We start from the raw sequence: 23,663 nt of genomic DNA on the forward strand, positions 1-23,663 counted from the left end.
TTTTATGAATTAATCGTGCTACTCTTGATTATATCTGACCATTCATGATTTTATAGTAGCCACTATGGACGATGACATGGACATAGAGGCGATGTTGGACGCGCCCTTGGAGAAGAAAAAACAGGAAGATTCGGTGAGTGAACACTTTAAAGCACCATATTGTCAGGCATATTGACGTCGCGCGCGCATCACCAAATTATATTCTTCTGTAGCAATCAAACATTGTTAGCGTTTAGACAGCCGTTTTCACCAAATATGGAATAATTCGTCCCTCCGGCCCTGGCCCAGTACGATTTGAACCCACCATTTTCGTTTGCTACAAACACATGACATGCTGTAGGAATATTTCATGAGCGTGGTTCGTATGTACACGGCAGTTGACACGGTCTTGTAGAGTAAGCTGCGTGCCTGGCCGGCTATAAAGCAATGTCTTGCTTAGTCCTAATCGTATGCAATGACATCGAGTAATTTGACGATGGCCACGTGCACATTTACTCTACACCCGTTGATATGCTGGTATGTACTAGCCGTTTAATTTTATATCATATCAAGAACTCTAACATTTGTCTTATTTAGACTACACGGCGTTTCTCCCCTCCTGTATGAGTGTAATGGTAAGGTGCAGGTTCCACATTTTGGTCGAATAAATGTCCCCAATGTTGCGGTCGTTTCACAAGTATATCGTGACATGTGTATCTAAGCATACATTCTCAATTGACATTGTACTGATAGATATTTCTTTCCAGGACGCCCCATGAAGTGCAGTGTGTCACAGCTAATTACTCGATAGATCCCCGAGCTTTTAAAGCTCGATTTGTGATCCATTCGATTTGTGATTGATTCGATTATAATCTTCTAAAGTTTAAACCTTCAAAGGAATGCTGGATGTTTAAACTTTATAACTGGTTACTCTGCGCAGTTGCGTAACTGATAAAGTACCTCGTGCGAAAAATTTTTAAATTAGGCTCTGTCTGATCACTCTTTTAAACGGTTGTACAAATGATGCTCCTCATCATCGTTACACTAATTCAACATAGATATATAAGAATAAACTCAACATTCGTGCCTTGATGTTAGCGAGATTAAAGATAAAATACCTCTTTTAACAGGACTGTGCAGGGAAAAAGGCAACACAGGATGCATTCGATCCCTGAATTCATCCTTTTTTTCGGGCATATTTTATGGCTGCCGTGAAGTTACGAGCCTTTTTAAAGTATCAGAGTTTGATGAGAAAATAAATACTAGAGCATTTTCCTGTGAATAACTCAGTAAAACTAATGAGGTATCTAAATTGCAGGCCGTGAGGATCGAGACATATGAGGATCAGTGGCTTCATCTCAATATCAGAGTCATCTGCTCTGCTACTCGTTGACTGATATTTTGTCGCCAACTCTTTTACCTTGTAGTGTGGCTGTCCCCACTTTTAAACTACTGCAATTTCGCCCTTCTTATATTAATCTTATCTTTTCAGGCAGATAAGAAGGAAAGTGAAGGCCACAAGAAATCTAAGTAAGTTCTTACTAACCACATATTTACAGTTTCAACAAATGTTAGATAACCAGATTAAGATTAACTTATTATTTCTTAATTCTTCATTATTTGACCGCTAATAGACATGAAGTTAAACATGAACTTTGTTTGTCAGAAAGCACAAGAGAAGCAAGAGTAAGAGCAGGAGTAGAAGCAGGAGTAAGAGTAAAAAACGGCGGTCCAAGCACAGCAAGTCTCGTTCTAGATCCCGGGACAAGAAACACAAGAAGAGTAAGAGCAGAAGAAGAAGTAGGTCACGCGGCAGAAAGAGCAAGTCTAAAGAAAGGTCGTCTCGTCACAAGAAACGGGGAAGTCCGGGCCACAAGAGCGGAAGAGGCAAACGAAGTAGATCCAGCAGTCTTCATTGGAGATACGGCGCAGGGTAAGGCATTTAGTGCACAATAAAACTATATTGCCTAGTTCACATTTTACTTTCTCCACTAAGTTTAAACGATATTACATACTGTGGGCTGTTGCTAACTGTTCCATCTCCATTAGTGGTGCAGATCATGGGTTTGCAAGAGGGTACGATGTTGAAGTGCCTCCAGAGGAGAGAGATAAGAGGACTGTGTTCTGCATGCAACTCCACACTCGACTTAGAGCTAGAGATCTTGAGGAGTTCTTTTCTCAAGTTGGCAAGGTAAGTCTAGTTTTTTAAATAAATGTCGACTTTTGTCTCATCAGGTTACATTGCTGTACAAACTGCAGATATTGCTTTTGTTACTTTGTTCTATTGTGAAGCAGGAAATGGAGGATTTCGGTCTGTTATTACCGCAATATTCATGCACAAATCTTTCTAAGGTGCGAGATGTCAGAATCATATCAGACAGAAATAGTAGAAGATGTAAGGGAATTGCTTACATCGAGTTCTTTGAAGAGGATTCAGTCGCACCGGCCCTTAAACTGTCTGGCACTAAAATCATGGGCATTCCCATACAAGTCCAACATACGCAGGTGAGAGTTAACTTTATGTGACATGAATTTCAATTAGTAAATCTTGATACCAATCAAAATGACTATTAATTTAGAACCTGCTAAAACGTTTCATATCTAATAATAATACAGGGTGGGCCAAAAGTCAGTACCCATACGTTGGCCTTTATAGCTCAGTCACTGAGTGCCCAATTTAAATACTTCATTCTGGTATGACTTAGTACCACCACTGGTTCGAGGAATTTGTCAACTCGAAAAATATTCGCGTTCATTTTTTTCAAATAGAGGTTCATTTTCACATTTATTTGATAGTTTGGATAGTCGGATCAAGCTAAATGTTATTGAATTGTGTTTGGCCATTCGAATTACGTTTGTCCTGAAAGAATTAGAACTGTAGCTTCTCAGATGACCGAGATATGAAGCATAACGAGTTTATTCATTACGTGTGATCAGGTGATTGGTTTACCTAATCACGTGATAAGGTGACCCCGTTAACTACCCCGTTAAACATTATGGGAATTGTTAAGGGTGCCCAATTAAGGTGTCGTGTCACGGTGTCACATAATCAGGGTTGCCGGGGGACCTTAAAAACCTTAAAAAACCTTAAAAACCTTAAAAACGGCAATTTTGGGCAAAAAACCTTAAAAAAGACGTGAAAAACGGGCAAATTTTCGGGTTTTTAAGGTTTTTTAAGGTTCCATACCTAAATTATACCTAGCTTGATGTAGATCTAAATGGATTTTCCGGATTAGTGAGATTTTCTGAAATTATACCTAGCTTGATGAAGATCTGATAAGATTTTCTGAAATTATACCTAGCTCGGTGTAGACCTGATAAGATTTTCTGAAATTATACCTAGCTCGGTGTAGATCTAATTGGGTTTTTCTGAAATTATAATTAGCTCGGTGTAGATCTAATTGGGTTTTTCTGAAATTATACCTAGCTTGTTGTAGATCTAATTGGGTTTTTCTGAAATTATACCTAGCTTGTTGTAGATCTAATTGGGTTTTTCTGAAATTATACCTAGCTTGTTGTAGATCTAATTGGGTTTTTCTGAAATTATACCTAGCTTGTTGTAGATCTAATTGGGTTTTTCTGAAATTATACCTAGCTTGTTGTAGATCTAATTGGGTTTTTCTGAAATTATACCTAGCTTGTTGTAGATCTAATTGGGGTTTTCTGAAATTATACCTTCCCCCTTTAGATATGTCATATGATTGCAATTTCTGTAGCGGAAAACCTTAAAAAACCTTAAATTTAACTGTTTTGGACCTTAAAAATGGGTCAAAAGGGGCCTTAAAAGACGTGAAAAAACCTTAAAAATGTCACTCAAAAATGCCGGCAACCCTGCACATAATCACCCAGTCAATTTTGTTAACGAGATACAGAACATGCTTGATAACTTCGTCATTTCTAATCCGTTTTGCCTCATGTTTTCAGATCATATGCAACATTTGACAATCTACCGTCTCTGAAAAAATTAGGCGTTCAGCATGTTCAGAGAAAACAATATAGGTGTTTTAATATTGAATGGGCGTGGTCTAAAATATTCGAATTTTCAAATTTTGACGACGGAATCCTCGAACCAGTAAGTACAGTATGCCATCTGCAAAGCAACAGCTCTCAAATATAAAACACGGCGGAGCTATTAAGGCCAACGTATGGGTACTGACTTTTGGCCCACCCTGTATAATTACAGTATAGAATTTGAATTGTGTACCCAATCATCAACTTCTATTTCCTGCAGGCGGAAAAGAACAGGGCAGCTATGTTAGCCAACTTGGCAAAGGAACAGGGCCCCACTCGTCTTTACGTGGGATCTCTCCACTGCAACATCACCGAAACTATGCTCAGAGCTATCTTCGAACCTTTCGGCTACGTAAGTTTATTGCTGTTCATCAAATCTCCCTTGATTTTTCGTGATAGACTGAAGAAGCTAGCAACTTTACAGTTAATGGTTTGTTAATAAAAATCATTTTCTTCAGATTGATACACTACAGCTGATGATAGATCCAGAAACCAACAGAAGTAGAGGGTATGGATTTGTTCAGTATCGCGAGGCTGAGTCAGCCAGACGAGCCAAGGAACAACTGAACGGATTCGAGCTTGCTGGAAAACCCATCAAGGTGGGAGAAGTCACTGAGAAAATGGATCATTCCATTTCCAACATGGGATCAGTTCTGGATGACGAGGAAACTGACAGAGGTGGAATTGAAATGAACGCTAATGCTAGAGTCCAACTGATGGCCAAACTGGCGAGTGGTAACCAGATGCGACCTAATAAGAAGACAGCACCCGCTGCTGAGCCAGATGCGGATATAGGACAGAAAGTTCGAGAAATGTTGGGCGGCAGCAAATCGAGTTCTTCTGATCCTTCTCCTTGCTTTGTCCTCCGCAACATGTTCGACCCCAGCACGTATGTATAGTTAGTTTCTTTTGGGACCACACCAACCTCATATAATTCCTAATTAAGCATGCAAATAATATGTGTACACTGTACACTATACATACTATTTTACATTCTCATGCAACTTTGGTTGACATTTAATTGTCCTCATTGCATGGTAGTTTAACGACTGAATATCTGCAGAGAAACTGACCCATATTGGGCGGAAGAGATAAGATCAGATGTTATTGGAGAGTGTTCCCAGCTTGGAGGTGTGGTTCACATTCACATTGACAAAGACGACCCTAACGGTTGTGTTTATATTAAAGCTATCAACGGCTCTATTGCTAATGCTTGTGTCAACTCTCTGCAAGGACGGTGGTTCTCAGGTATAGTAATGATTTAGCTATTAAGCTGCTACCGATGTACTTTGTAGTCACTATTCAAATAGTTTCTACCGATTTAAGATAATTTGCTTTGACTTAAATTGTGTTTAAAACGGCATGTCTAACGATCATGTTATTTCAGGCAAGATGATCAAGGCATCCTACATGCAACCTTCGGAATACAGCAAAAAGTTCGATGGATCAGAATATCTTCGGGACAAGCTTGATCGCTGAAACTTGACCCGCATTTTAATTATATGTTTTGTCATTCAATCCGGATAAGATTTTGAACTTTTTAACATTTTGTATACGTTCAAGCTGAAAGTTAAAACTCCGCTATAACTATTGAATTTTTATTGCCGCTGATTTTGCCGCACTTAAACGGTACCAGCTTTGTGTATGGGATTACAATATATGGTGTCTGTCGAGTTGGCACGATTGAATGTCAACTCGGAAAGTTTAAAGAAGTTATATTATCCGACATTTTGTCAACAATTGGAACTATATTTAACAACCCCATTTCGATCAAACTTCATTTGACGTGTGGTTATTTTTCCAGTTAGTAACGAATCATAGATGTTGGCTGCACTCCAAGATCATAACTTTCCATATCCGGATAATATCAACACTCCCATTGGGTCAAGTCCCGCCCAATTATCTAATTGTCCAATGTTAATGGACTGACCCGGCACTTGATCTTCATAATAAGCCATTGCATGAATGGTGCCAAAAATAGTTGTAAATGAGGCTTTTAGTTATAATGTTTGCCTAGGGGCCTTCGGAATTCGCACAAAATTACCCAGATTCATGGAATGAATGAAAATGAACATTTTCCTCAAAGGGCTCAGAATTGGTCGGAAAGAGTTTGTGTTGGTCCTAGGAACACTCCAGTTTGGGAATCATTGCATGTCTAAAAGCGATGTAAGGGTGGTCCCAATAGACAATAATCCTCCTGAGTACCTAGATTTTAGGGGACATCAAAGCATTGGCTGTATTTGAGTGCTGGGAAGCCTCAATTTGATTTTTATGATAGATATAGTAATAGGCGATGCATGCCTTCGAAAGTCACACAAAATGACCCAGATTCATGGAATGAACGGAAATAAAAGAAAATTAACATTTTCTTCAAAGTGCTCAGAATGGTTCAAATTTGGCCGGAAAGAGTTTGTGTCATGTATGATGTTGGTCCTAGGACCACTCCAGGGAATCAAGGCTGTCTAGAAGCAATGCACTGTAAGAGTGGTTCCAATTTTGTTCAGGATGCTGAGCAGTCCGCAAGCAGGATTATTGGGACAAAATTGGAACCACCCTTACATCGATTCTAGACATGCAATGATTCCCAATACAAACTTGGCTGGAGTGGTCCTAGTTCCAACACAAACTCTTTCCGACCAAATGTATATTTTCACTCATTTCCGTTCATTCCACGAACCTGCAACCTGGGTCATTTTGTTCGACTTTCGATGACTCCTGGGCCTAGTTTGTAACTATATCCATCATAGAATACCAAATTGAGGCTCCCCAGCCTTTTATAACTACTATCAAGGAGTGGTCCTGCCGTATTTTGAGACCAAAAGCAAATAAAGCAAAAGGTAAAATCATGTTTTTAAATTTGTGCATAGTACCAAGCGCGCGCACCATTTGCGCGCTGACTATAAGATATTTTAAGGTAGCGCTTTCCGACATGTTTGCTAAGTAGACCTCTAAAGCACGTGACGGTGAGATTGGCGCTCGTAATCGAACAAAACAAGGGAAATGATGCATTGTCCTTCACTCCTTCTCCACAAAAGAGAACATATCAGGTATTTAGCGAAAGAAGTAGAGGAAGAAAAGTTTTTCAGGGTAAAAGGCACTTATGATTGGGAGCGAAGCTTCCAGTAGAAGAAGACTCGCTTAAGGAAAGCTAGCTTAAGGAAGCTAGCGGAAAGGAAGCTTTCAAGTGGAAAGGAACTTGGAGGTTACCAGCAAGTACAATTCTTCCCAGAGGGGCTTTGAGCATCTATTTTTATGTCAAAATTTAATCTAGCATTGTTCAGCAGGAGGCTTTCGGCATTTTGTTATGATGAAGTTTAATTCTGCATGGTAAAAACATTACATTTTTTCGACAGTGTGGACTGTGGGCCCTGGAGAGAGGTAAGCGGACAGTAATTTCAAATTTGCAGCCATCAACCTACCTATTGAGAGGTTTAGAAGTAGGCATCTTCACGGTCATCACGCAATCTGCGGACCACCTCCTTAACTGCACCAGTCGATTATCGAGTTAGAGTTTTCTGTACGTGTAAAATTTATCAAAATTGCTGTATAATCAAATTTTTTATCAAATTTTCTCTAGCACGATAAAAACTGCATTTGGGGTCGTTCACATATTACGTAATCAGCCGAGGGGAGGGGTTTCATATGCTTACGGTTGATAACGGGGGGGGGGGGGGGGGGGGGGGGGGGGGGGTTTTGGTCGTTGATTACGTAATCAAAATTTTAATTTTTTACCGATTTTCGAAATACCAATTGGACAATTTTCGTTAATTATGTAACCCCCCTCCTATATTACGTAATCTGCACAACCCCCCTTGATTACGTAATATAGGGGGGGGGGGTTCGGTCTTGATTACGGTAGATTACGGAGGGGGGGGGGGGGTAAAAATTGCCAAAATATTGATTACGTAATATGTGAACGACCCCGGCCCTTTCTATTAAATTATTAACCAGCATCGTCATTCATACAAGCGACGTTTATTTTCTTGATACTGTAACTCTCTCTCTCTCTCTCTGTTCTGGTCAACGGTTTCTGGCCTCTTACTAAAAGATGGAGGCCTTCTCACCGTGCCCACAGAATGCAACTCCTGCTAGCTGCACGCCAGGACTCCCAAAGTATATACGAAATCATAAAATAATAAATATCAATGCAACAGACCCCTGGAGTCTTGAAGCTGTCACTACCTGTCTCAGAGCAAACCCACTTCCGTTGTAGTACTTCTGCGGGCAGACAAGGGACTTCCGAGCAAGGTCAAAGCCTGGGAGATATGTCTCTATGCGGAGATGGGCCTAGGTTGAGTTCCTAGTATGGGATTTAGCGAAAGTTCCTGGTGAAGAATCCTAGGAGGTTACCCAAAAGGGTTTTCCCTATCCAGTCTTGTCGACTGTTCCACAAATTTGAAGATATGATTGTAGTTTACTGTTTTTAAGGTAGAGTTTACCAATTATCCTCATTCTGAACGTCATGATCTGGATGCACTTGCAGAGGAGGTGCTGGGATGTTTCTGCTTCTCCTGAAAAGTGTTCACAATCTTGCGTCTCGAAGTTGACGTTGTTTGCCACGTTCTGAAAATAAACTAGTGGGCTGTGACCTATCCTGAAAGCGACCATGTAAGCCATCTGATGTGAGTTCCAGAAAAATTAAAGTTCCTGTATTTATATTTGTGGAGGAACATCTCAAGTGGAATGTTCCTTTGTCACTGAGTGTGGCCTAATTGGGAGGAAGGGTTCTGGTCCTATGGGGATGTTGTTGGATTGATCGTCCCTTGCGAATTCGTCCGCTAGTTCTTTACCGTATACTCCTTCATGTCCTGGAGTTCTACTCGATGAGAATACCTAGTGAGTTGAGTTGGTCTGAGATGTTCAGAACAAACCTGGAGTTAAAACTGATGCTGTTAAGCGCTTTAAATGCAGCCTGGGAATCTGAGATCCTAAGTTATCATTAGTCCAGATACTTGCCATGTATAACGCAAATAGCGGGTACAATTTCCTCAATGAACCTGAAGAAGGAATATCTGTCCTGAAATGATACCATGTATCGTCGAGCTAAAAAATGAATCAAAAGTTCGAGTAAATCGTTAAACGTTGTATGTCCTATTTGCATCCCCTAAGCATTGCAATGATGTTTATTCCTGGTCCGGTTAGCTTTGCGTCACAGAACTAAAGAAGTCCACTATGCTTTAGTGAGCTATGCTGTCCACCAGGGTACTGTAGATCTAAGGGTTCCCCGTGTAATGGGGCAGGCTGTGAAAAAGCATCTCTGCAGGATGTCCGAGATGAACTGTTTTCGAGTGTTGAGAACTTCCGCTGTAGAACTGAATAGAACCAGTTGCAGTAGGGGTGTCAGTCAAACACTGCTGGCTACTAGATGATTGTAGAGCGTCCAGTCACACTTCAATAAAGAGTGTGGCAAAGCTAACCCGGTCCCCTGAAAAGTGGTTACTGGAGGAAGAAGTGCCAGGAATTCTCGCTATCAGTGTGTCCTCGTAGTCAGAGTTGACATCCCTAACACTGTCTTATCACGAGCCTGTGTCTAGCGTGTGTCAGCCCTAACGCATTAGCTGTCTTAACTGAAAAGACCTGAAAAGTGGTTACTGGAGGGAGAAGTGCCAAGACTACTCATTATCAGTGTGTCCTTGTAGTCAGGATGAGCGAATTGGGATCCCTAGCTCTGTGGTGGGTGACTTCGATGGGACCTGAAAGCTGAAAGAGAATTTCCTGGTGATTTAATAGCTCTTAGAGCTATGTATCTGTGTCTAACGTATCGTCGTTTTTTTGTGTACTATCTTGTAACCTGATATCTGAAAGAGAAATTTCCTGGTGCTTGGTAGCTGTTAGTGTTGACTTCCTGGTTCCTATGGGAACTTTGAGTTGGCAAGTCCCAACCTTTGTACTCAACAAGAGAGCACACCACCCGTTAGTGCCAACCAGGCCACACCACGTGGAGGTTCGGAGAGGATTTCGTGACCCGATACTGTAACTCAATTATGATTATATACAGATAAAATGCTAAAATTTTCATTGTTTTAATTAAAATTTCCCCGGATGCACAAAATACAAAAGCAAAATCTTTTTCATCGGTCAGAGCTAATAAATCTACAGAATCGTCGTCAATCTAGTAGAAAATGGTCAGAACAGTTTGCAAAAAGTAAATTAAAAATAAAAACGATTAAATACGAAAATTGGTATCAAAAATATCAAACCCCTACCCTTATTACATGTATTAATTAATTTTATCAATTCACTTAAAAATAATGAGGTCTGATCTTCATCTTCTTACAGCGTTCGATGTCTGTGTGAAGGTAAAATGGTGATATCCTCTGGATCAGGCAGAGGTTGAGTGTTATCGGGATTATTACTACATGATGTTGCTCTACCAATTTGACTTATGTCCCTTAAGCGCTTTTAACTACCGTTCACCGAACCTTGACTGCGGCTTTGTTAACAAGGTTTGGCCGGTAGAGGGTCCGCAGTACTAGTCCCATTACCTTAGTATTGCTGTTCCACTACTAAAAAAATTCACTTAAAAGTTCAAATAATATGTCAATCCATACTAATTGATTAATGGATCAATTAAACTAATAAATCAGAGGGGTCGATCATTTCCAAAATGCTTTTTAAATCATATCAATATCAATTAAATTCCCCAATCATACTTAAAATTCTTTTAAGTGTTCACCAGAGCAGATATAATAGTTACACTAACAATAGAGTTTATAATAACAGCAGTACACAACCCAAACTGAACAAAAGTAGATCTACTGCCTGTGTTGTCTAGGTCCATGGTAACCATGGTAATGTCGTCACAGTCAGTTTCGTCACTGTCGTCCTTGTATTGGGTGTTGAGGGAATAGTAGAAATGGGGCGAGATACGCAAACAGATACACACTTTGCTCATGAACCTTCCAACCTGGGAAATATTACAGGATTAAAATGATAAATTTTCTGAAGAAAATCAGATATCCTCAGATTTGGGGCGTTCAAATATGAACAGATATAGACAATTCTTTATAATGTGCTGCCAATGAAAATATTATATACTGAAAAAATGTGTGTACTTTTTTAGGGAGATAACAATTTGTATATAAAACTAAAATGTATAGAAACATAATATATGTGTCTATACAAAATTTAAAATGTATTTTATATAGCGAGCTGATATCAACAGCTCTATAGTCTATATAAAATACATTATCAGCTTTTTAGGATACAGTTTTGTGCAGAATACCTGTTGAGGATTCTCAAGAACGATGAAGAGAATACAGTAGACAGTGATCTGTGTTGATATCACGTAGTAACATGACTCATGTGCATTTAACATGGACAGACCTGAGTAGAAACATGAAGTTAGTTTTCAAAAGACAATGAATTAGAGTCTACAAAAAGGTGTCAATAGTGAGCCCCACTTTAAAAAAATACAATATATTCGATCTTAATAGATTCTTTTGTAATCTAGAAGCTTAGATCAACGAACAGTTCACACTTTAAAAGGTAAAATTATCACAGATCATTATCACATCTTTCTCAAATTAGCACATGCTTATTTCTCACACAAGGAACTTACCGTTAACAATATTTGTAATGCTCCCCATAAAAAGTAAACCAGCTGTAATCTTGTGCACCACTTCCCAAAGTCTTCTATACCTAGTTAAATATTTTACACGTTAAATGAATTAATATGCATTATGCATATATATAAATACCCATAACCCATACTCCACTAGGAGTGTATTTATTCTGGTTATCGTAATTCTATTATCATATTATATAATATAATTATTACACACTATCACTGGTCCCCTGGTCGGCAATACTTCCTGTAACTTAACATCAATATTTACAAAAGTCACTTTATGATTTCTAGTAGTAGTAAGTTGAGCTGACAACCTATCAGGAAATTTACTCTTAAAAAGAATAATTGAGCCGAACATTAATTGAATATTTAATGCTTGAAATTTGTGGTAATCACGTTATTGCGACAAAGAGAACTGCTAATTTACAGTAATGTAGTGAACTGAACGACTCGTGAAACCAAACAAGGAATACTGATGAAACCTGGCTCGGAATGAGCTCTTACAAATTACATGTAAATATAATGTGAATGCCCCAAATCCCCAATGTAGGGTTTTTTCCACAATTTTTCCTTTAAAAAACATTCATACATAAACAGACATAATAAAACATAAACCAATTATGTATTCATATATAATGGAAATAATATTTACCTGGCTTCGAGAGGCGGTCTGAAGATTGCCATGATGATGTGAACAACAAGCACCACTAAAACTGATATCCCCAGAAGCTGATGCCGTTCTAACTCTATTGTTTCGAGAGCAATGTAAGCTACAATCACAGCTGCTACCACCAGAATACCTGATGATATTGTTATCTGCGTACTGTTAGGTTATCAGACCCATAATTAACATATGTATCCCAAATATTCGTATCAGTGCCTTTTGGAGAACGACTAAAATGTTAACATGACTGATGGAATATTCGAGAACCCCTTTCTATGACGTCATACTAGGTTTTGATTTCATTCTGTGAAACACAGTTGTAAGAAGGTTATCAGGTTCCTTGTGACCCCTGAAACCTAATAAACCTGAGTAATCTTCACATATAATTCATTTATCACGCTGCCAGCTTGAGTTTGTTAGTCTTTGTGGAAAGGAGTCGTTCACATATTACGTAATCAGCTGAGGGGGGGGGTTTCCGAATGATTACGCTAGTTGACATAGCTATGTGTAAAACTGATTACGGAGGGGGGGGGGTAAAAATTTCTCAAAGCTGTAAACATTGTCCCTATCATATTTTAAGACACATTCGATGGCTTAAAAGTTAGTCGATCAAAAAAATGATTCGAACAGTTCTGAATTTATGCGATTAGAATAGATAAGTTTCTGTTGTTATTTGAACTCTGATCAAAATTCATATAAATCTTCTTCACAGGACAGAATGAACTACAAAATACCTCTCCTCATTGTTCTAATCTCCGCCTCCCTCTACTATTTCTTCTCACCTGCCTCCCCACTCTCAGACACACAACTCACAGAACATCTTAATGGTAAGGTAGTCCTCATCTGTGGAGCTAGCAGTGGTATAGGAGAGGAACTTGCTTACCAATTAGCTGCCCATGGAGCTAAACTCGTACTGGTGGCAAGAAGTCAGGATAAGTTAGACAAAGTTAGAGCAGAGTTGCTGAACAGAGGTACCCCAGATGAAAATGTCATGATAATATCCTTTGACTTCTCAGATGTGTCTAGAAGCAAAGAAGTCGTGGACCAAACATTGGAAAAGTTCGGAGGATTAGACTACTTGGTCTCCAATCATGCTGCAATGATTACAGGTCCCTTCTTGGCTCTGCCTTACCTTCAAGATCCCGACTATCTAGAGAGGATCTTCAGAGTAAACTTGTTCAGTCATATCCAACTTGCTGTTCACGCCCTCCCACATTTAGAGAAACGGAATGGTCACATGTACTTTACTTCTTCCTTAGCTGGAGAACTACCTATGTATAGAAATAGCATTTATTGCTCAACAAAACATGCAATGAACGGGTTCTTTTACAGTCTCCAACAGGAACTACTTGCTAGAGAGTCTTCTGTGTCTCTAACAATCGGCTCACTTGGTCTCATTTGGACGAAAGAGATGGCTCAGATGTATGCAAAGGGAAACCTTTTTCCAGCCTGGGCCACAGGAAGTGCTGAAGAATGCTCTAGAGGAATGATGGAAGCGTATATAACGAGACCCCAAACCATGACATTTCCTAAACTTGCTGGCACTATCTATAGATCTTTTTGGTACTTTAAACCAAATTTCCATGAAGGTTTAATCAATACATTAAAACCCAAGGGTTCTGAGGGAACAGGATACAAAGAAGTGGTTGAAGCTACTGGTGCAAAAGATGATCTACGTAAAAAGATGGGATACCAACAAGGTTATGGAAGACAATGATTGATTACCTGTACTAAATATTTTTATTTTCAAATTTTAAGGTTCGTTTTTTTCGATGAATAGAATTGTTTTCGTTCAATTTGGTTTTATTTTTTGTTAAAACTGCGTTCGAATTGTCACCATGAACTGAATTGTCCAGCAATAAAAGATCGTATAAAACGCCCTTTTTAACAAAGCATTTTTTTGAGAATAAATTAACGTTACTTAAGCTTTTACAGAAACTACAATGCAAAAGCAGGTAAATTAACAGCATTTGATCCGGTTAAGGATTCAGCCTACTAATTAAAATAGCTATAGAGCTATACGAGTTTTGTCCTAAAATCTGCCACTAATTTGTACTCGCAAATTATTTTGTACTCATGTTTCTGTTTTAGATTCAGATGTTTTCTTTTCCACTTGAATCATCAAACAAATTTAAAACTATTTGAAGTTTGTAAAAGTATGTAGTGGTACATTGACATATTATCGTACTCGCATAAACCTATTAGAAATAAATATTCGTCGGACTATACGAAAGAGCCTATACTACACAAGCCTCTAAGAACTGATCAATCTGAAGCAGAGGATGGAAATACATATTGATAGTTTTCTCAAATATTTGCTGAATGAGAACATTTATATTACATTTTATTTTATTTTATTTCATTCTACGTAAAAACAGCGATTTGTTTCAATGCGGTCAACTGCCTAGCAATAAATGTACAATATATGCCCTTGTGCAATATATGCCCTTGAAAACTTTTTTACCAAATATTTCCTAGAAAAATAATTATAATTTCTGCCATTGATATCTACAGTCTAATGATCATCAGATTTAATGATCATTTTGGAAACTTTAAAAGGCATACTTTAAATAGGTATGATCGAATGCTGTATTTCCATTTTTTAGACTTGATACAATTACAAAAGCATGAGTATGACGTCGCTAGGTTTAAGATTCAATTGCATATTGGTAATCTTTCTTCGCTCTTATGAGTGGGTCGATCATATAGTTTGATAGTTGGGGACGAAGTGAGAAACGTCCTGTCTATGACAAAGGCGTGTGCAGAAACGTCGAGAACTATTTGTTTTGAAACACTGAGTGGAGACTCTCAATTGCATATTCTTGATAAAAATAATGATTCATTATTAAAAATGCGTATTTATATGGTTTAATTAAGTTTAATAAAGTTTCATATATTCTACTTCCTACTGGGAACTACCTATACCGGCGATTTTAGTCTAATACTATCTAGATAGTTCGAGAAGTTAAACATGGTTTGAGACCTGCAAACCACCTGGTCAACCAGTTGTGGAAATATCCTTCTAGAATGGGGATCTCGAATTACAATCTGATAAAATTTCATACGATTTTCATGGAATTCCTCCCGTGAACTTTATACGTTTGGGTTAGAGTTTCTTTTTATCAGTTCAGTCGTTATGGTACTCGAACTGCTAGTGTTTCAGCTTTTCCTGACAGTTGCATTCATCAGAACGTCATTGTACCGTTCAGATTCCAGTTTTTAATCAGTTTTTATCGCACCTTTTAAATTTTCTTTATTGCACTTGCAGCAAGTGATGAAATCAAAATCTACTAGCATTGAGTCTTAACATCGATTTTCACCAGAATATGGTACTCCTAACCTTGAGCAACAAATCTGGACATATGCCAATTTGAAATCTCGTAGCAACAAATATTTTTGAAACACACCCATTTGCAGGGTTTTGCTATCGGTCAATCGTCGCTATTTGAACTGATTTGGAACTAGTGCCGAACCCGATTTTCTTCTTGTTGATAGAAAGCATGCTAGATTTGAGTTTTAATTATTATTATTATTATTCATTAAATAATATATGTATGCTCATTATAAAAACTGATTACAGGAATGAACTACAAAATACCTCTCCTCATTGTTCTAATCTCCGCCTCCCTCTACTATTTCTTCTCACCTGCCTCCCCACTCTCAGACACACAACTCACAGAACATCTTAATGGCAAGGTAGTCCTCATCTGTGGAGCTAGCAGTGGTATAGGAGAGGAACTTGCTTACCAATTAGCTGCCCATGGAGCTAAACTCGTACTGGTGGCAAGAAGTCAGGATAAGTTAGACAAAGTTAGAACAGAAATAATAAAAAGAGGGGCCCCAGATGAAGATGTGATAACTATATCTCTTGACTTCTCAGATGTGTCTAAAAGCAAGGAGGTCGTGGACCAAACATTAGAAAAGTTCGGAGGACTTGATTACCTGGTCTCTAACCACGCTGCAATATTTACTGGTCCCTTTCTGGGCCTGCCTCATCTTCAAGATCCTGAGTACATCGAGAAGATATTCAGAGTAAACTTGTTCAGTCATATCCAACTTGCTGTTCATGCCCTGCCACATTTAGAGAAAAATAATGGTCACATCTACTTTACTTCTTCATTAGCTGGAGAGATACCAGTATATAGAAGCAGTTTATATTGCTCAACAAAACATGCAATGAACGGGTTCTTTTACAGTCTTCAACAAGAACTACTTGCTAGAGAGTCTTCTGTGTCTCTAACGATCGGCTCACTTGGTCTCATTTTAACAAAGGAAATATCTCAGTTGATGGCATTTGGACATCCTTACCCAGCGTGGGCCAGAGGAAGTTTGGAGGAGTGCTCAAGAGGAGTTATGGAAGCCTATATAACGAGACCCCAAACTATGACATATCCCAGAATCGCTGGTATGATTTATAGGGCCAACTGGTATTTTGACCCGCATTTTCATGAAGGCATAATTCAAAGATTCAAAGCTAAGGGGACTGAAGGAAAAGGTTACAAGGAAGTAGTAGAAAAGGTCAGTCAGACAGCTGATTTACTCAAAAATATGGAGTACCAACTGGGGTATGGACCAGGAGATAAATAAGCATATTGATAACTAAAAAGTATATAAACTGTGGTGTGTATAAACTGTACTCAGATTCAATTATCTAAAGCCACAGGTTAACTGCAGCTTTAACAAATTGAATCTCTTTGATTTTTCCTTTTATATTTTAAAATAGAAATTTGCCTCCCAAAAATGTGTTTATTTAGCAGTATTCGGTTTCATAACCATAAATAGTTGAATAGTATGAATACCATTCATAATATACATTTGAGCTTCCTTGGATTGCTAGAGGACTAGGCTGACTTGTTAAGCGATATGCATTTAGCGCTTAGAATCAAGCTTACCTCTTTTCTGAAGAAAAGTAAAAAGTAATTTTAACAGCCATGTGCGTACCTGATAACGTTGCAGTGCACTAGTGAAGTGTATGCCTCAACGTCTGAATTGTCTCTTGTTCTTTATTATGTCGTAATATATTTATCGTCAATGAACCTTATACGTTTGAGTTGGGTTTCTTTTTATCAGTTGAATCGTTATGGTACTAGAACTGCTAATATTTTACCGGACAGTCATTGTTTTAATCAGACCATTTGCATTTTGTAACCATTTTTTATCGTTCCTTCAAAATGTTCACAATTTCTGCTGATTATGACACGCCTGAGTCATACTGATTATTAAATTATATAAACTTTAATACCTCCTAGTATGCTGATAACATGATTTAAGTTGCGTTACAAACACTGCTTTCATTTTGATACTGATATTGATATCAAGCATTTTGTCCACAGTTTAAATGTACTTTTGTGAACACATTGTAGTTTTATATTTCTTAATTGACATTAAAAGATTTGAGGAGACTGCGTTTAATTGCCATCCTGTAGCCTTAAGAATGGAACTGTAATAGATGCCCCTAAACACACAGGCACGCACTCCCCTTTGATACAGCAACCTAGAGGGTGTTCCAAAATAAATTATTAGTGTTAATAACTAAAGAGCAGTTTGAGAACGGCATTTAAAATTTACAGGGCTATCTAGGGAATGACCTCCGGATTTTTGGAAAAATGTCAGACCTCAAGTTCATTCGAGTGGCAGCCTCAAATTTTCTGATTGCTCGATCATTTTGTATGCTTATCGGCTTGTTTGTTTATCCTTATTTTCTATCTTAATAAGATCAATACAAGTAGAGCAATCTGTCCTGGTTCACGAAATATACAAAATACCGTACACTGAAATGGTACATATATTATGATAATCATTATCATTTACAGGAATGAACTACAAAGTTCCTCTCATAATCATTCTAATCTCCGCCTCCCTCTACTATTTCTTCTCACCTGCCTCCCCACTCTCAGACAAACAACTCACAGAACATCTTAATGGTAAGGTAGTCCTCATCTGTGGAGCTAGCAGTGGTATAGGAGAGGAACTTGCTTACCAATTAGCTGCCCATGGAGCTAAACTCGTCCTGGTGGCTAGGCATCAGGATAAGTTGGACAAAGTTAGAACAGAAATAATAAAAAGAGGGGCCCCAGATGAAGATGTGATAACTATATCTCTTGACTTCTCAGATATGTCTAAAAGCAAGGAAGTCGTGGACCAAACATTGGAAAAGTTCGGAGGACTTGATTACCTGGTCTCTAACCACGCTGCAATATTTACTGGTCCCTTTCTGGCTCTGCCTCATCTTCAAGATCCTGAGTACATCGAGAAGATATTCAGAGTAAACTTGTTTAGTCATATCCAACTTGCTGTTCATGCCCTCTCTCATCTAGAAAAACGGAATGGTCACATGTACTTTACTTCTTCGTTAGCTGGAGAGATACCAGCATATACAAGTAGTTTATATTGCTCAACAAAACATGCAATGAACGGGTTCTTCTACAGTCTTCAACAAGAACTACTTGCTAGAGAGTCTTCTGTGTCTCTAACAATCGGCTCACTTGGTCTCATTTTGACAAAGGAAAGATCTGAGCTGTTACCATACGGACATCCCTATCCGGTATGGTCCAAAGGAAGTTTGGAGGAGTGCTCAAGAGGGATTATGGAGGCCTATATAACGAGACCCCAAACTCTGACATATCCCAGAATCGCTGGTATGATTTATAGGGCCAACTGGTATTTTGACCCGCATTTTCACGAGGGCATAATTCAAAGGTTCAAACCGAAGGGAACTAAGGGGAAAGGTTATAAAGAAGTTGTGGAAAAGGGTACGAGCGTTGATCAACGCATAAAGATGGGGTACCAACTGGGGTATGGACCAGGAGATAAATAAATATTTTGCGATTATTAACTGTAACTACAATTTAAATCAAATCTTTCATTTTTTTACTTTTTATTCTATTGAAATTTTTCTTCAAAAATTGTGCATTTAATTAGATTTGTTTGTTTTTTTTAAAATGCTGTAAGTGGTCGTAATTATAAATCGTTGATCATTGTTCATTTTGAACCGTAGAGCTTCCTTGGGCCCTTTCAGGTCAAGGCTTAATTGTAAAGCGCTATTTTTAATAAAAAAGAATAAATTATTTTTTAAAGTTCACCTGGAGTATTTAAATTAACAATAATTGTGTTTTCGATCATAAAAGGTTTTCTAACTTGGAACTTTTTGATGCAATGTAAATATCCATGTAATGAGCGTACCTGATAAATACCCAGTGTACTTGCGAATAGAGAACCACAACGTCTGTCTCTTGAAGTAGTACTTAGCATACCGCGCAATAAACACGGCTAACGGTGTTAAGTTTAACCAAACGAGTACCATGAGAATACCTGACGGAGGATTTATTGGTCTCTGGTTTGAGGAGAATCATAGCTCTCAATCAAACATCATCATCATTACCGTTAGAGATCATTATTTGTAGAGTTATCTGCATTCATTTTTATGGACCAAAAATATTAAATGAGAAACCTTACTCAGTGCAGTGAGATCATTTTCAACTGTTTAGTACTTAAAAAGACATTTCATTACAACCTAGCCTTTGATTATGTTCCTAATTTTTGTCCATTAATACTGAACTAACATTCAACATACCATGAACTTTGATAAGGTTGTGGGTCTGAGTAGAGATGCATCTAGGAGTATTCCTATACAAGGGTACAAGGTCCCGGCTAACAGTCGGGTTAACATGGTGCATGTATAACGGCTTTATATCGCCTCCCTCGTCTTCTGGTCTGATATTACCTGTAAATGCAGCTGTAAATGTTTTGCTATGAAGAGATGTGTATTACATTATATAATATACTTTTATTGCTTCTGAGCAACAGTTTCATGTTATAAAATATGTAATGCTATAAATTATTTTATGTGAATGTTGATTTATAGTTATTATTATATATATTGTATGTTTATTCGTCTCCTTTTCTGTGGAGCTCTGCCGCTGATATCGACTCCTACAAACACACATTTGAACTTTACCAACCTTGCAACGCTAAAGTTATGGAGTACATATGAATGCTAGGCTGAGTGCCCACTCAGTATTACTATTACACTGGTCCCCTTGTGTGAGCCAAGTAATTGTCGTGCTGAACTCACAACAACTTGCCAATATCAATAAGGGGTCACAATATTGTACCTGGGGGTCCATATTGCACCTGGACTAAACTTTTAGTACTTGCTCCAAGTGTGATATTAACAGAAAAGTTCTTGAGTAAAACAGTAAAAAGCTCATAAGTCAGGGTGTGAGGTGGAAAGGAGCTAAACTTAACATAATCACGCTACAAAACTTACATTATATTATATAGGCCATGTAGTAAAAAAGTGAACATGCAGAAACAAGGCATGAGAAGTTATTTCCTGTTAGTATTAAGCAACCAGTAATGGCAATCCGCTTAAAACGGTACAAGGTATTATATATTAGTACTGATTACGTACGAACAATAATACAATATGGAACCCACGATTTCAGTTTCTTGCTTAACATTGCAGTACAATAAGGACTTCGCCGTGCTGAAGTTCTCCATTACAATGTGTAATGATATCATAACTCATAACGGATAACAATAAGAACGTTTTAATAAAATAAAAGGCAAAGTGCCATGTCATGGGATGACGGATATACTATACTGTGTGTACCTTACACAGTGTGCACTATACTATACTATGTGTACACTACACAGTGTGTACTATACTATACTATGTGTACACTACACAGTGTGCACTATACTATACTATGTGTACACTACACGTCTACACTGTGTGCACTATACTATGTGTACACTACACAGTGTGCACTATACTATACTATGTGTACACTACACAGTGTGCACTATACTATACTATGTGTACACTACACAGTGTGCAATATACTATACTGTGTGTACACTACACAGTGTGCACTGTGTGCACTATACTATGTGTACACTACACAGTGTGCAATATACTATACTGTGTGTACACTACACTGTGTGCACTGTGTGCACTGTGTGCACTTCTCACTAAGCTTGCGCCCAAACAAATGGAGAGAACCTACCTATTCCGAACATCAGATAGACTGGCGTTTTGTGTAAAGTATCAAAGGGATACGAGAGTTCGATAGATTTCGTGATGTTCGCTTGAACTATTCCATCTTTATAAGTTATGGAACTATCTGCAATAGTCTCCAACTCTTCTTGAAATATTGTTGAACTATAACCTGAAATGATAGGTTGGTTGAAAATTATCAAAAGATAAGACACACGTGTCAATGTACATATAATATTGTATAATTTATGAAAACTCATAAAAATATTGTGCTACACTTGCATAGATTTAAACAAGATCAGTACCATGAGGGTCAAAAAGGGGAGCTGCGATGAAGGACTGAGCATAAGAGTCTTTATAGACTGCTACAATATCGTCATATCCCATAAGAGTGTCGTTACTGAAGCCTATAGCTACCCACTCAGTCTCCTTTATTGTAGCTGTTATGTTTAGGTACAAATCGTCTCCTGGTATTTTAATTAGTGTACACATAGTTACACACAAATCTCGCGAAAGAAAATATAAATTTCATCAAAGTAAACCGTTCAAAGGAAATGATTTTGGTGTAGAAAGCCATCTAACGTGCGAACGACTAAAACTTAAAAGTAATTGTATGTATGAATTATGATACACAAATACACGTAAAAAATCTCAAATAAATACCAGGTAACAATTCCAAATATAAATCCCCGTTTTTACCTGAAATGGCCCAAAAGAAAGTTCCTTCATCTCCGTGATAACACCCATTAGCAGATTTGGGTTTCAATATAGTGCCATGTTGCTGTGTTGCTGCAAACAATATCACCAGTATAACACTCCGAAGATAAGATCCCATATCGGATAGTTCAGGTTGCTCATAAATCTATTATTTCTAATATCGAGTTTCAGTTAGAATCTATCACAATTTTAAACAGTCGAAAAAATAGAATTCTTCGTAATATAGAACATTAGTTAAGAAAACATTTAGCGTTAACAAAATACAACAGTGGAAAAGTAGAGTCATGCCGGTATTCATTGTTTGGAATATTATTTAAAAGGTGCTCAATTTTCAGGTTCAGCAAATATGTATAACCCTCCTGAAATTTGAACCTGTAGTAAAAAGTGCCAGATTCAGCGTCCTGAAAACCTATACAAAGTACACCAGGAAGTGCAACAACCAAGACGCAGGTAAATTACAGCAGATAAATCTAGGCTGTGTTTTCTTAGAACACCTGAGACGAGGAGCAGCCGTTTAAAATCAGTAAATTTCAGACCAGTAATGATTTACTAATCTAATTTATAACATTATAATCAGTTATTTTTATCAGGTGCCCGGTAATTAAATATAGACTGTCTAGTGCATACAAAGCCTGCTCTTATCGTCCGAATATAACATGATGACCGTTTTTATCAGTGCACTGTTACATATAACAATCTAAGAAGTCTAAATTTTGTTAGGACAATTTCTTGCTTTTTATCTCTTTTAATTTCCGGTACGTTAATGAACTGAAGACGAAAGCAAAAGATGTCGAATGTTTCAGAAGGAATGGATCCAATATAATCAGCTATACTCAATCAGAGACTAAATTGTAAAATTTTAATAAGCATGCTTAAAATATGTTAATTAAAATATTTTATAAAAATAAGGTGCAAATTAAAAAATCACAGTACGGTAATAGTGATCGTAATACTAATTTTTGGATGCCAAAAAATAACAGTATTCTTTTTTTCTTCAGAAAATAAGTCCTGGTTACTTTATATGAACCTCTGATCACTGATGAACACGTTGGTTAGCGTACAATTTTCCGAACTATTCACTTAACCACACTTTCCTGGATCATTCAGTGTAAACAATAGCAACAACAATAACCACTCCAGCGGCAGTGTTAATAAACACAATATTCCAAAAACCCAACTTTATCAAGCTACGTTTGGAAGTTCCTCCTAGATTCAGGACGTAGTAGAGAGTAGGGCACGATTTGAGACACACGCAGGCTCTACTGGTACAATTCACCACCTGTATGATAAATTAAATTGAGTATGTATACATGTATACTTGTATACTCATGTATACTCATGTATACTCATGTATACTTTATCATACATGTATGATAAACTACAGAAACTTTACACTCATCATCACAGCTATTATATTTAAACTGTGATGAGGTGATGAGTTTACGGACAGTAACTAAGATACGGCAAAAAATTTAAAGCAACAGAACATGACGTATTGCTGTTATGTGTGGTACAAATAGGAATAAATTATAATATTCAGTATTCAGCAATACTCATAAAGTCAGTGTTTACAAATGCAGAACTGCTACGTACTAGTTCAGGATTTTCCAGGGTAATGGAGATTATGCCGAATACCAAGAGTTGCAGAGATATTACAACATAGCTAGCACTATGGGCGTCTAACATGTATAAACCTGAAGTTGCACATAATAATTTCGATT

At 37.8% G+C, this 23,663-nt stretch overlaps 5 protein-coding genes across 7 annotated transcripts in view; 4 read left to right on the forward strand and 1 right to left on the reverse strand.

Moving 5' to 3' along the window:
• Nucleotides 1-23,663, forward strand: part of LOC134818411 (DNA damage-binding protein 1-like) — a 119,867-nt gene that overhangs the window by 34,180 nt on the left and 62,024 nt on the right. Inside the window, exons 2-10 of one of the 3 annotated variants that reach the window (XM_063827954.1) lie at nucleotides 55-133; nucleotides 1,472-1,509; nucleotides 1,646-1,912; nucleotides 2,029-2,170; nucleotides 2,332-2,484; nucleotides 4,211-4,342; nucleotides 4,449-4,879; nucleotides 5,054-5,238; nucleotides 5,378-5,770. The exons of 1 other annotated variant lie outside the window; for it this stretch is intronic. In XM_063827954.1, coding sequence (XP_063684024.1) covers nucleotides 65-133; nucleotides 1,472-1,509; nucleotides 1,646-1,912; nucleotides 2,029-2,170; nucleotides 2,332-2,484; nucleotides 4,211-4,342; nucleotides 4,449-4,879; nucleotides 5,054-5,238; nucleotides 5,378-5,469 — 1,509 coding nt within the window. In that variant the 5' untranslated portion in view covers nucleotides 55-64 and the 3' untranslated portion in view covers nucleotides 5,470-5,770. Of the gene's footprint in view, nucleotides 1-54; nucleotides 134-1,471; nucleotides 1,510-1,645; nucleotides 1,913-2,028; nucleotides 2,171-2,331; nucleotides 2,485-4,210; nucleotides 4,343-4,448; nucleotides 4,880-5,053; nucleotides 5,239-5,377; nucleotides 5,771-23,663 lie in introns of those variants that run through there. One more of the 3 variants, XM_063827962.1, reaches the window with a different exon arrangement.
• Nucleotides 10,624-23,663, reverse strand: part of LOC134818480 (uncharacterized) — a 103,414-nt gene continuing 90,374 nt past the window's right edge. Inside the window, exons 9-19 of the mRNA XM_063828069.1 lie at nucleotides 23,536-23,636; nucleotides 23,116-23,221; nucleotides 21,925-22,014; nucleotides 21,531-21,692; nucleotides 21,236-21,397; nucleotides 19,798-19,947; nucleotides 19,407-19,535; nucleotides 12,213-12,360; nucleotides 11,552-11,631; nucleotides 11,216-11,316; nucleotides 10,624-10,897 (exon numbers count right to left, since the gene is read on the reverse strand). Of these exons, the coding sequence (XP_063684139.1) occupies nucleotides 10,655-10,897; nucleotides 11,216-11,316; nucleotides 11,552-11,631; nucleotides 12,213-12,360; nucleotides 19,407-19,535; nucleotides 19,798-19,947; nucleotides 21,236-21,397; nucleotides 21,531-21,692; nucleotides 21,925-22,014; nucleotides 23,116-23,221; nucleotides 23,536-23,636 (1,472 nt within the window). The 3' untranslated portion in view covers nucleotides 10,624-10,654. The remainder of the gene's footprint in view (nucleotides 10,898-11,215; nucleotides 11,317-11,551; nucleotides 11,632-12,212; nucleotides 12,361-19,406; nucleotides 19,536-19,797; nucleotides 19,948-21,235; nucleotides 21,398-21,530; nucleotides 21,693-21,924; nucleotides 22,015-23,115; nucleotides 23,222-23,535; nucleotides 23,637-23,663) is intronic.
• Nucleotides 12,941-14,500, forward strand: LOC134818967 (hydroxysteroid 11-beta-dehydrogenase 1-like protein). The gene has a single exon (XM_063828712.1). The coding sequence runs from the start codon at nucleotides 12,943-12,945 to the stop codon at nucleotides 13,939-13,941; it is 999 nt and encodes a 332-aa protein (XP_063684782.1). The 5' UTR covers nucleotides 12,941-12,942; the 3' UTR covers nucleotides 13,942-14,500.
• Nucleotides 15,807-16,965, forward strand: LOC134818534 (hydroxysteroid 11-beta-dehydrogenase 1-like protein). Its single transcript, XM_063828153.1, has one exon. It carries the CDS (start codon nucleotides 15,807-15,809, stop codon nucleotides 16,809-16,811), a length of 1,005 nt encoding a protein of 334 aa, XP_063684223.1. The 3' UTR covers nucleotides 16,812-16,965.
• Nucleotides 17,962-19,338, forward strand: LOC134818506 (hydroxysteroid 11-beta-dehydrogenase 1-like protein A). The gene has a single exon (XM_063828099.1). The coding sequence runs from the start codon at nucleotides 18,040-18,042 to the stop codon at nucleotides 19,039-19,041; it is 1,002 nt and encodes a 333-aa protein (XP_063684169.1). The 5' UTR covers nucleotides 17,962-18,039; the 3' UTR covers nucleotides 19,042-19,338.

The sequence above is a fragment of the Bolinopsis microptera genome, chromosome 1, assembly GCF_026151205.1.
Source record: "Bolinopsis microptera isolate Bmic1 chromosome 1, MBARI_Bmic_1.0, whole genome shotgun sequence".
Taxonomy (NCBI): domain Eukaryota; kingdom Metazoa; phylum Ctenophora; class Tentaculata; order Lobata; family Bolinopsidae; genus Bolinopsis; species Bolinopsis microptera.